Genomic DNA, 12,772 nt, shown 5'->3' on the forward strand with positions numbered 1-12,772 from the left:
AGAGAACAAGCAGAGAGCTCTACTAAATGGAGAGAAAATCACTAGCTGGCGCCTGTGAGATGAGCTTTGTTTGGAAACTGGGCCAAATGGCCCCAATCCTTCTCCTGACCTTTGATCCAAAGCCTGAAAACCCCACTCCTCACTCAGAACAGACACGGGATGAGTTAATCACTCTCCCATCTTTAATTGTGGCTATATCTCATATGGCAGGAAATTCCAAACTGACTTGAAGATCACATATTTACCACAGGGCTGACAGGACCTAAGGGTGCCCAGAACTAACCAATTATTTTAAAAGTTAAATACCTCATCCAATCCTAAATCGCCAAGATCACACGCAACTCCAGGAGATTCCCGCACTTTGTCTTTTAAAAACCCAAAGCCTTTGTCTCTCAGTGCCACTCCTTGCTGACCAGCAGGGGTGACCCCATTGCACAATGATCAAAATAAACAAACCTCTTGCGATTTTGCAGTGATGATTAGTTTCCTGGGTTCTCTTCATACCTTCTTATATTTAGGCTCATGCTGGGCCTAACAAACTCACAGACATCTTCCTGTCTCTGCCTCCCGAATCCTGGGATCAAAACTGTACACCACCTCGCCCAGCCTTATTTTTATATTTTAAACTTAAAAAAAAAAAAATCTGTGTATGATATATGTGGGCATGCCTGCAAATGCTCCGGCATATATGTAGAAGTCAGAGGACAGCTTTGGGGAGCCAGCCAGCCCTCTTCCTTCACTTGAGGCTTTTGGGAAAAGTATTCATTCAATGAGCCGCTTCACCAGCTATTTTTATTTTATTTATTTTTACACTGAATCTTAGTTTTAATCATTGTTTATTTTTCGTTTTCAATACAGGGTTTCTTTGTGTAACCTTGGCTGTCCTGGCACTCACTCTGTTAGTCAAGGCTGGCCTTGATCTTATGGAGATCTGCCTGTCTCTGCCTCCCAAGTTCTGGGATTTTTTTTTTTTTTTTAATGGCAGGTTCTTACTTAGCTCAGGCTACCTTCTGAATAGCCATGTACCCATAGCTGACCTTGAACTTCTGGTCTCCTGACTCTCCAAGTGCTTATTTGGTCCTAGGGATGGAACCCAGGGTTTCGTGCATGTTATTTAGTTAGGTGGACACTCCAGCCACTGAGCTCCATCCCCACACTGTTTATTTCTTTTACTTACAGAGTATTAATTGAGCACCTACAGTATGTGGTGCCACAAACTAGGCAATACCATACTGAATAGAAAATACATTAAATACCCAATGCCTCAGTTTCCCTAGCTGTAAAACAGGGTCCACGATGCAACATGTGGTGATTTCCCTATCCTGAACTGTGTCTGGTCATTGGGGTTCCTGGAGCTTCCACACTAGAATTCTGATTCACACCATAAAGAACTGTTTGTATTTCTGTTTTTGTATTTAGAATTTATGTGTGATCTCAATGGAAAAGAAACTAATAAAGGTGGGCTGTCTGTGCCATAGGGACCTCTCAGGACCTGAAGCATGGACAGAGAACTGGCTCATATCCCAGTATTCGGGAGGGGAAGCAGGAGGATTGGCCTTGTTGAAGACAGAGATGAGAGAGGATGGCTGAGGTTTGGTGCCAGCTTAGCTCTAGGTTCAGGGAGAGACCCTATGTCTCAGGACTAAAGCAGAGGATGAGAGGCCACCAATCTCCTCCTCTGGTCTCCCCACAGGGAATGGACATGATACCCACCCACACCACATTCATTTACACACACACACACACACACACACACACACACACACACACACCTGTTCTGTCAAAGTGACACATAATTGTCATTTCAGCACTTCAGAGGTGAAGGCAGGAGGATCAGAAGTTCAAGGCCAGCCTGGGCTACATGAAGTCCTCTCTCAAACATATATATTGGGGGAGTTGGTGGTGCATACCTGTGATCTCAGCAGTCAGGAAAGTAGGCACAGACAGATCTCTGTGAGTTCAAGGTCATCTTGGTCTACATAGTGAAAACCTAAAAAAAAAAATTCACAAACTTTAAAAAAAATTATTCATTTATGATCTATACAGTGTTCTGCCTGCACATGTGCCTGCATTCCAGAAGAAGGCACCAGAAGTCGTTATAGATGGTCATGAGCTGCCATGTGGGTGCTGGGAATTGAACTCAGGACCTTCGGAAGATTAGCCAGTTCTCTTAACCTCTGAGCCATCTCTTCAGCCGTGCAAACCTTTTTTTTTTTTCCCCCCCCCCAGACAGGGTTTCTTTTTGTAGCCCTGGCTGTCCTAGAACTTGATCTGTAGATAGGCTCTGCCTGCCTTTGTCTCCTGAGTGCTGGGATTAAAGGCTTGAACTATCAGTGCCTGGTTCAAAACAAAATTTTTCCCCAAGGACTAAAGCATCAAATCCTAGAACACTTACTGAGCACTTCCTGGCTGCCTTCCTCAGGTGCTCCATTCCTCTCACTGCAGCTTTTGGAAACCAGAGCCTTCCGCTGTTCTCATCAAATGCCTTCCAGGCCTTTCTCCAGCCACGAGGCTCCTAGTTTCTTTGAAAGGTGTCCATCCTGCAGGTATGTGCATCTTGGCGTCCAATGGTTGGCAGAAACAAGGATATTACTACCAGTCTGGATAGCCCCCGAAGTTGCTGCCTCCTTGGACTGTTTCACACCAGCACAGATGAAAGCTCGCCCATAGCCACTTGAGTTACATGGCCCACTGCCTGCAAACTCTAGCCGCCCCTGAGACCACAGTGCCAAGTGAAATTAGGGCAGAATTGCATGTATACAGACAGTAGGTGCAGGACCGAGCTCTGGGAACCTCAAGTGAGCATCCAGTGGCCCACTCCACCCCTTCTTCTAATCAGTGACCATCAACAGTGAAGTATGTGATTTTCAGGGCCTCTCACACACAGTCAAGGTGGCCCTGATGATGATGGCTGTTTCTTATGTGAACAATAGTGTTCTACAATGCCTGAGCTAAGAGCGTGCATCTTTTTTGTTGAGTATGCACACCACACCAGAAGGAGTGTTGTAGGAAATTAAACTCAGGCTTCATACATGCTGGGCAAGCCCTGCACTAGCACCAATTCCTCTGTCGGGGCTCCTTTCTGTCTTGTCCCTCCCAAAGGGCATTTCAGCTCCTGCCCCGCACACCCATGCTAGTTTTTCTCTTAGCCCACGCTGGCCTTGAAAACTGGTTTCAGCAGCTCTGGGAACACTTCCTAGCTGCTTGGAAGGCTGGAGTCAGCCCTCTCGGTCGCCTCCTAGCGGCCCACCGCGGTCCTGAGGTGGCGGGGCCATCGCCCCGGTAACGGCGTCGGCAGGCAGGAAGACGGCGCCCGCCCACTAGGTGTGCGCGAGGCGATTGTCACGTGAGCAGGGCGGGACTTCCGGCGCTGCAATATTTTTTTTCCGGTGGTTGGTTCCCTGCTTCTCACCACCCGGGCCCTGCGCCCTCCGCCCCGCGGCCCACGCCGCAGGGCCGCCGCCGCCGCCGCCGCCGCCGCCATGAAGAAGTTCTTCCAGGAGATCAAGGCTGACATCAAGTTCAAGAGCGCGGGACCCGGCCAGAAGCTTACGGACTCCGCAGGGTGGGTGAAGCCGCCTGGGCGGCGAGGAGGGCCGGCGGCGGGATCCCAGTTATCCCTCCAGTCTTTGCCAAGCCTGGAGCAGATGGGAGGGTGAAGTGTGACGATGGGCGGGGCCAAAGTGTGGGGGAGGAGGGCGGAGCCTGAGAGGGGCGTGGTGTCGTGGGCGTGGCCGAAGAGGAGGGCAGGGCATGTAGCATGGTGGGCGGGGTGTTGAGGGTTAAGCGGGTCCGGTGGGCAGTGGTGGCCAAGGAGCGGTGGTCAGGGCCTAGAGATTCCTGGTCCTGTCTGATGAGAAGGGGCGGGAGATTCCGGGGTCGAAGCTAAAGGAAGAGGTGGAAGAACCGCCTAAAGTCAGAGCCTGACCAGGAGATATTGGGGACAGGAGAGGGTCTTAGAGATTGACTCCTTTGCAGGTGGTGAAGTGTGAAAGGACTTGAGATCTGGGGTGTGTACTCTGGGCAGGGTTCCGGAATGAGAGAAAGTTATGGAAGAGTCTCAGAGGAGTATGGAAAGCAGAGAACCCCTGGCAGGCTCTGGGAGGAGGAGGTGGGATCTCTCTGGGGGCCTTGGCAGGGAGGGTATTCACAGGAGGATTAGAGGCCCTGGAGAACTGTGTGCTGGAGAGGAAGGTAAGGCATGTGTGCATGGCAAGTGGGATGCTAGAGCTGCCCAGAAAGGATGAGGTGGAGATTGGAAACAGCTGAAGGCTACCAGAAAGAAGTCTGCAGGAGGTAGGGAAGGTCAGCCCCATGACAGCCAGGGGCTGGTTGGGAGGAATGGCGGCCTGCAGGCCGGGGCTAGAAAGGTGGGCAAACTAGGGTACAGCTACAAGTAGTGGGGCAGCTTCCATGATGCAGGGCATATGGAGGTTCACAGGGTCCTCAGGCCGACCTGAGGAGGGGAGGCCCAGTGCCTGCGATCTCTGCACTCTTTGCAAGATGTGAGCACTAACTAGTAGGCTGTTCCCCATGTCTGTCCAGGGAGAAGACCTCCAAAGAAAAGTCACCACAGCCGGTCATCCGCCAGCCCCGCCAGGGTCCCACTGATGAGGCCCAGATGGCTGCTGCTGCTGCCCTGGCCCGGCTGGAACAGAAGCAGCCTCGAGCCCGGGGCCCCACATCTCAGGACTCCATCCGGAACCAGGGTGAGTTCTGCTCTCTGGAGCACCTGGGAGTGGGGGCCTGAATCAAATGAGAAAGGGTCCAACAGAGGGCAGCGGTGGGTCCCATGTGACAAGTGACACTAGTCGTTCTTGGATGGGGACTTGCTGCGGTCCTCACTCTGTCCCCATTACACCCTCCCACTCCCAGTGAGAAAGGAACTTCAGGCTGAAGCCACCTCCAGCAACAGCCCAGCTGCTCGGACCAACTTGGTAAGGCAACTGCTGGGGACTGCCCAACGCTCTGGGATAGTGTGGAGGCAGCGGCAGCCTGGGGAGGGAGAGCCTCGTGCAGAGCCCGGGGTGAGCAGTACCTTGGCAGTGGTGAGACAGATCCTTGGAAGGAGGGTGACAGCCATGAGCCTGTATGTCTAGCTCTAAGAGCCTCCTGTTTATCTCCAGGTACCTGAGTCCAAAGAGGAACTGTCTTCCCACTTGGCAGTGCCTGGTGTGTACTTCATCTGTCCGCTCACAGGTGTCACCCTGAGGAGGGACCAGCGGGATGCTCACATCAAGGAGGCCATCCTGTCGGTGAGTGGCTCGTGTTCCAGCATCAGGCCTGAGTTGCTGGATGCATGGTATCCAGATGTGCGTCAAGCCTAGTGTCTTAGTCACTGTTCTGTGACTCTGAAGAGATGTCATGGTAAAGGCAGCTCTTGCAAAAGAAAGTAACTGGGGCTTCCTTCAAGTTTCAGAGGTTTAGTCTGCTATGGCCGCAGGCAGGCAGGCATGGTGCTGGAGCTGAAAAAGTAGCTGAGTGCTACACATCCTGATGTGTAGGCAGACACAGCAGAGACAGAGACATGGCCTGCCATGTTTTTTTGTTGTTTTAGTGTTTGGGTTTTTTAAAAAGATTTATTTATTATTTATACAGTATTGTGCCCACATGCTTGGTTGCTGGGAATTGAACTCAGGTCCTTTGGAAGACCCAGTGCTTTTAACCTCTGAGCCTTCTCTCCAGCCCAGCATGGGCTTTTTAAATCTCAAAGCCCACCTACAGTGACACACTTCCAGCAAGGCCACACCTCCTAATCCTTTCATAGAGTACCACTTCCCAGTGACTAAGCATTCCAATATGTGAGCCTGTGGTAGCCATTCTTAACTCAAAACACTCTACCTGGTAATTGCTCTGATGAACTCAGATATGGTGGCACACCCCTGCTTTGCTGCTAAGGCAGGATGATTCTGAATTTTGGGCCAGCCTGTGCTTCACAAAAGGAAAACTGAGAATAAGAGGACACGTACATACCTGCAAACATAGCTTTGTCAGAACCTGGTGGCTTTAGATATGCATCTGTTTCCTGAGCTCTGGTGCCAGGAGTCCAACACAAGACTTGCTGAGCTAAATTCAGGGAAAGCTGGTCTCTCATGGAGGCTCCAGCTTTGCCTTCTCCAGCTGCTAGAGGCCTCACATCCATCAGCTTGTGGCTTCATCCAGGTGCCGTGCGTCTAAAGCTAGCACTTAGGGCCCAGCTGGGACCCCACAAGTCTAATCTCTTCCTGCTTAGCCTTTTCCTATCCTGGAAAAGGCATGAGTGACCTCCACTGAAGGCATGCTCCTTGTCCTCAATCAAGCACTTATGGCTGGCTTTGCCTCAGTTTACACCAGTGGCTGCAGCTGCTGCCACTCTGCCCTTTCCCCAGAAGTCTTGTGGGGTCCTCAGCATGCCCACCCCTCCCCCAGCACTTTTCCATGGACCCTGTGGCTGCCTCTATCATGAAGATACATACGTTCAACAGAGACCGGGACCGCGTGAAGCTGGGTGTGGACACCATCGCCAAGTGAGTGAGCCTCAGTTTACCCAAGGGGCCTGAGCAGTGCTGAGCTCCTGTGCTGAGCTCCAGGTTCACCCTGTCTAAGGTTTACGGGTGGAAGAACAATAAGGTCAGGTGGTCACCTTCGTGGCTTTGCCTCCCCATAGGTACCTGGACAATATCCATTTGCATCCAGAGGAAGAAAAGTACCAGAAAATCAAACTGCAGAACAAGGTGTTCCAGGTGAGCTGCAGTGGCTTTCACTAGGCATGGGATGGGCAGCATGCCATTTTATTGTTTGGGTTTTTGTCTGATTTTTCTACTCTGGCTGTTGTTGAGACCAGTTCTCACTGTGTAGTGCAGCCTGACCCAGTACTGGTGGAAATGTTCCTGCCTTGGCTTCTAAAGAGCTAGGATGTAGGCATGCACCCATTTTTCTTTTCATGCATGTATTTAACCTATATGTGAGTGCATGAGCCATAGCATGTATGTGGAGGAAAGAGAACCTGTGGGAATTGGCACTCTTCCACCACATGGATCCTGGAACATAGGCATCACACTTAGTGGCAGGCACCTGGTCTTTGAATTTTTTTGACTATAGGAACTTGAGTTTCAAGACCACAGTAATGCTGGGCCTGTGATTAAGTCACTGGGTTTGGGGACCAGCTACTTAAGAGTGGCTCCTTTAAATTGGAATATTTTGAGTTATCAAGGGTGCCAGTAGGGGATGCTTGCATCAGTTCCAGCAGTGGTGGGATGGGCCTTAGCCCTGCAGCCTAGGTGACCTACATACCTCATCCCTAGGAGCGCATCAACTGCCTAGAGGGGAGCCATGAGTTCTTCGAAGCCATTGGCTTCAAGAAGGTGACACTGCCTGTGCCAGATCAGGGTGAGGTGGCGGCCAGGCGGGCGGGAGGGGGCGGGTGCCAAGTGGGACATGGGGACAGCTGAAATGCCTCTGCAGAAGGCCCCGAGGAGTTCTATGTGCTGGGTGAGGACGCACGGGCGCACCCACAGAGGCTGGAGCAGCACAAGCAGCGGTTGCTGGGCGCGGAGCCAGTGCGGGCCACACTAGACCGGCAGTGCCGGGTCTTCCGTCCCTCGGCCCTGGCCTCACATTTCGAGCTCCCTGCTGACTTCTTCAGCCTCACAGCCGAGGAGGTAAAGCGTGAACAGAGGCTCAGGTAGGCCCAACATGAAGCGAACTGGGAGCAGTTTCGGAGGGTGGGGGGAGCTGGAGAGGCCTGATCACACTCGTGCCCACAGAACGGAGGCGGTAGAGCGGCTGAGCTCGCTTAGGACCAAGGCCATGCGGGAGAAGGAGGAACAGCGGGAGCTGCGAAAGTACACCTATGCCCTTCTGCGTGTGCGCCTGCCAGACGGCTGCCTGCTGCAGGGTAAGTGGCCAGCCCAGCCTTGGGATGGGCAGCAGGCTTGTTGTACCACCTAGTTCATGCTGTGTGTGCCCCACAGGGACCTTCTATGCCCGGGAGCGGCTGCCAGCACTCTTCCGGTTTGTGCGTGAGGCACTGCAGAACGACTGGCTGCCATTTGAGTTGCGCGCCTCAGGCGGGCAGAAGCTGGTAGAGGACGAGGCTCTGGCCCTGAACGAGTGCGGGCTGGTGAGTTGGGGCTGTGCTCCTGGGATCACCTCCTTCGCAGGGGCCCCCAGTACTAAATGAATGGCAGGTTCAAGCATTGGACCACCTTCCCAGCTTTGCTGGGCTTGTACTGTCTGGATGCCTTGATTTTATTCCTATAAAATGGGATGGAACCTCTAGAGCTGAAGGGATTTGTATAGTGGTGTTATGGGGACACGCCATCTGTACATCATAGGAAGTGTCATAGCCCATGTGACACTCTGCCTGCCCTACAGGTACCTTCCGCCCTGCTGACCTTTTCCTGGGATGCTTCGGTATTGGAGGACATGAGGGCTGCAGGGACTGAGCCAGCCACATGTGTCTTGAGGCCTGAGCTGCTTGCAACCATCGAGCAACTCTCCTGAATAAAAGCTGGCTTGGCCTGGGGTGGTGCTGCCTCGTGCTGTTCCCAAACCCATTCCTTTCCTTCTGAGCCCCCAGCAACAGGAGGGACACTAGTGTTGGAAACAAGGTCCCATTTTGGGAGCTAATTCTCTGTAGGCTGCAGGGGACAGACCTGAGGAGTGTGGAGCCTCAGCCCTCTGGTGCCATCTTGGAGCGCAGCACAGTGGGATGGGCCTCTCTGTGGCAAGAGTGGGTCTGTAGCACAGGCACAGGCCCCACAGGCTGTGGATGGAGCAGCTTGCCCCATGCCTGGGCTGGAGATAGCAGGAAGGGCAGGGGCCTGGCACATGGAGCTGTAATTCCTAAGTTATAACCCAAATAAACAAGCTATTTAAACCCAGCCTCCTGGTGCTTCAGCGTAACCATGGCACCTTGTTGCTGTGTCCGGGCCGATGTGCTCACAAAGGGCTGGCAGTGGGAATATTGTTCCTGCAGGGTCTGTTCTGTCCTACAGCCAACCAGGTCTAGTCTTAGCATCATTCTGAGGCCCTTGGTGGAACCCGGTGGTGGTGGTGGTGGTGGTGGTGGAACAGGCTGTAGTCAGCCTCTGAACCTCCCTTGGAGGTCAGCCTGGCCCTGTCTTTTCCCTGAGATACATCCATCTTGCTGGGGGTACCCTCAGCAAGCTTAGTCTGGACCCAGGACCTTTGCAGGGACCGATGAAAGGACATGCATCAGTGTAATGTGATAATGTGACAGAAGACAGACAGGGCTCAGGTAGAGTATATTTATACATGTCCACATTTGCCCAGGGCCTGCACACAACAGCATACCAGGCACAATTCATAGCAGGCATTTGGCCACAGCAGGCACTGTGACCAGGGCCCAAGCAGGCACTGTCAATCAGCTGTCGATAATGCTTAACTAATAAGGGTAGATTAGCACGCAGCCCCGGGGTCTTTACAATTTGGAAGTAACTGTTCAGGCCTCCTCTAGACTCCAGACCCCGGGGTGTAGGACAAAGTGCTCTTATACAGGAGTCAGCAGGAGGCTCAAGGCTCCTGGTCACCAATCGGGTGCTGCAGGCTGCTGCCAGTGCCCATTCCTATCTCCCTCAGCAGCTCTATAAGGCTGAGAGGAGGTGTGGCCTCTACTGACCAGACCATGCTTGCTACCAGCCTTGCACTTCATGTACCCTTATTCCACTCCCTGCCGCTCAGGTCGCTTTCCCCAGAGTCCCTAGGTCTTTCAACTTGAGACCTGTCATTTGCAAAGCGTGGGTGTGGGTATGGGAACTTCTGAGACGTCATCCACAACATCTGGCACATCTATGATCATACAGTCTGTATCGTCCTCATCCTCTTCTGTGTCTGCCTGGAAGCCATCCATGTCTCCAGAGCCAGCCTGCACAGAACACAGCACGTTGAGCATGCAACCCCCCCAAAACATACACTGTCCTGGACGATAATTTCTGGTAACACTAGGGCCGATGGCTGCAAAGCCCGTGCTAAGATTTAGCCATGTTCCTATCTCAAAAATGCCAACTGCAGCACCCCACAGCAACCTGAGCAAGAATCGACTGAACACACACTTTCTTGGCATTGCTTTCTCCCAGTGGTTAAGACTCAGTGGCTCTTGCAGCTGAACTGCTGCTGGGATCCCCAGTTCAATCAGTTCATGGGCTTCTGGGGAGGAGACAGATGCAGCCAGGGTGACACCCACGTAGTACGGAGACAACCTCGTGGCCTTTGATGGGGGAAGGCAAGTGCTCTTCCAGTTTGACTGCCTCTTATATAAGCATTTGCCTAGATCCATGTATGTTGGCATGAAGGTTAAGGCAGGAAGATCAAGAGTTGAGGCCAACCTAGGCAGCTCACTGGTTAAGAATCCTGGGAGTCCTAGCAGAGGACCTGAATTATACCCAGCACCCACATGGCAGTTCACAACTGCTTTTTACTCTAGCTGCAGAGGATCTGATGCTTTCTTAGACTCCATGGGCACTGTGCTCACATTCGCACACACCCATAAAAACAGAGTAAATCCTTAAAATATGGCTCAAAGACTGGGGCACCTTTCAGCCAATGATGCACAGTGCATCTGGGGTGACCACGATTTCCAACTAAAGACTGAACTACTTGCCCTTTAAATGAATCCAGAACGCTGAACACAGCTGGCCCTCCCCAATTGGGCAGATGCTTAGAAAGGCTGGACCAAGCACTGGCACCTCGTAAACAGAACTAGTAGGTCTGACAGAATGCTGCAGAGAACCACACCCAGGCAGCTCCAGGAGTGAGTACCATGCTCGGCCTGTGCTTTCTGGAGGCAGCACCTTCAGCCACAAAATGCAAAAAGGCCACAGCTGTGCTCTGCAATGCTCATGGGGCTCCTCAGGGCTAAGGCTGACAACAAACTATGCCTTTGAGCCTCGTTCCCTGCTCACATGGGGTACAGCAAAGATCCTTGTGGGGAGGACAGCAAGGGCATTAGGGTGCTAGAGTACAATGCTCTAGGCACATCGCCATGATAAGCCACATCCCACGTTTAGGGCTGCTATGCCATTAGTGACAGTGATACTAGGAGCCACAGGGGACAGTCCCAGCAACAACTCCAGGTCCCAGTGTTCCCACTGCTCCTCACTGTGGTCTTGAGCAGGGTTATGGATACCACAGTGGTAGCCAGGACCAGGCAACACTTGGAGCCAGTGTGCTAAAGTAGACCTCTAAAGTTATAGAAGAGGACCTGAGACACCAGCACACACACGTAAGCAGGGTTTCCAGCGACAGAAGGACATCTCAATGGAAAATGCTGACACTGCCTCAGTGGCAGGGCCACACAGGGCTCTGATGCCGTGTCGCTTAGGACAATGCAGCCATGACACACAGTGCCACTAGGAGTTAGGAGGGAGCTGCGGAGCAAGGACGAACCAAGCAGTAGCAGGCTGAGGGGTTGTGTGACACTCTCTGACTATGACATTCAAAGACATGGACAGATTCATGGCTGTTGGCATGGGAGAACAAATGGGCAGTCTTGCGGGGAGTGAAGCAACTCTAGATGACCCTGATGGTAATCACAACAGTTGGGTCACTAGGAAACAGTTCCTAGTTCCTCAGCAACTGTGGCTTCTGGGTGACATCAGCATCAGGTGTGAAATGTGGCAGTGAGCCGACTGCTCAGGACTACAGTGGCTCTAAAACTATAGAGGGGCAGCCAGATGGCTCAACGAGTAAAGGTGATTGCTGCACAAACCTGGCAATCCGAGTTCTACCTCAGAAACCTATACGAGGATGGGAGGAACCAGTCTACAAAGCTATGCTCTGACATGTCACAAACTGTTGACAGGTGCACAGCCTGACTTAGGCACAGGCAAGCAAAGCCCATGTCCTCTACAGCTCACCTGTCCATCATGGCGCCGCTTCTTCATGAACTGTGTGATGCACATGGTGGCCGCTGGCTTCCGCTTGAGGGGCATGGGTGTGCTCTGGCCAGGCCCCTCAGAAGAAATGTTGCCACTGTCTTCCCTGGGTGTTGAGGGTACGGCCGTGACATAGGTCCACTGGCAGGGTACAGGCAGGCACTCCTGGCCAAAGCTCCTGAGCACCTGTGGGTGCACATACCAGCACATACGGAAGTCGGGCCGCTTCTCATAGGCAGAGTTCTCGGAGATAAGGCGCTTCAGCCTGGCCTTGGATGGCACAGCCATGGCATCCTCTGCATTGGGTGTCTGTGGGTGTAGGGTAGGACTTGGGAGGCTCAGCAAGCCACGGCGGCAGCGCTCCTGGAATTCTCGGATGATCACCTTGCTCCCATTCACATTGCCATGTAGCAGTGGAAGCAGCTGGGCTAGTACTGTGGGATTAGATGGGCTAGAGATGAAGCCTTGAGAAGGTCCCATCCATTCTCACTGTTGCAAAGCACACTTCAAAGAAAGCCCCTCTGGATGGACTTAGGACTGGCCACACCACACGCCTGCTTCCCAGGGGCACTGAGCAATGCCCTGTGGTCAGCTTTGTGTGCCCTCATGTTCTTCCTGAATGGCCACTGCTCACTGTGAGGAGGTAGAGGCAAGAGGACCTCCAGGAACACCAGGAATTTAAACACTAAGCCACATGGTAACTTCAAGACCTGTCTGAGTGCAAGACACTCAAAAGAACAAGAAGAGGAACGAGAATAAGAATAAGAATAAGAAGAAGAAGAAGAGGAGGAACAAGAAGAAGAAGAAGAGGAGGAGGAAGAAGAAGAAGTAGTAGTAGTAGTAGTAGTATAGTAGTAGTATAGTAGTAGTAGTATAGTAGTATAGTAGTAGTAGTA

General features: G+C 52.4%; 2 protein-coding genes across 3 annotated transcripts in view; one reads left to right on the forward strand and one right to left on the reverse strand.

Annotated features, from left to right (window-relative positions):
• Positions 1–3,366: 3,366 nt before the first annotated feature.
• Ubxn6 (UBX domain protein 6) lies at positions 3,367–8,864 on the forward strand. Its single transcript, XM_055617798.1, has 11 exons — positions 3,367–3,565; positions 4,546–4,709; positions 4,876–4,937; positions 5,127–5,255; positions 6,409–6,506; positions 6,647–6,722; positions 7,284–7,368; positions 7,444–7,663; positions 7,746–7,876; positions 7,953–8,101; positions 8,356–8,864. The coding sequence occupies exons 1-11, from the start codon at positions 3,483–3,485 to the stop codon at positions 8,482–8,484; spliced, it is 1,326 nt and encodes a 441-aa protein (XP_055473773.1). The 5' UTR covers positions 3,367–3,482; the 3' UTR covers positions 8,485–8,864.
• A 373-nt stretch (positions 8,865–9,237) lies between these two features.
• Positions 9,238–12,772, reverse strand: part of Chaf1a (chromatin assembly factor 1 subunit A) — a 32,075-nt gene continuing 28,540 nt past the window's right edge. For both annotated transcript variants that reach the window (XM_055617805.1, XM_055617804.1), the window contains exons 13-14: positions 11,859–12,310; positions 9,238–9,868 (exon numbers count right to left, since the gene is read on the reverse strand). In XM_055617805.1, the coding sequence (XP_055473780.1) occupies positions 9,728–9,868; positions 11,859–12,310 (593 nt within the window). In that variant the 3' untranslated portion in view covers positions 9,238–9,727. The remainder of the gene's footprint in view (positions 9,869–11,858; positions 12,311–12,772) is intronic.

The sequence above is a fragment of the Psammomys obesus genome, unplaced genomic scaffold (genome assembly GCF_907164565.1).
Source record: "Psammomys obesus unplaced genomic scaffold, mPsaObe1.curated_primary_1811, whole genome shotgun sequence".
In the NCBI taxonomy this organism is placed as follows: domain Eukaryota; kingdom Metazoa; phylum Chordata; class Mammalia; order Rodentia; family Muridae; genus Psammomys; species Psammomys obesus.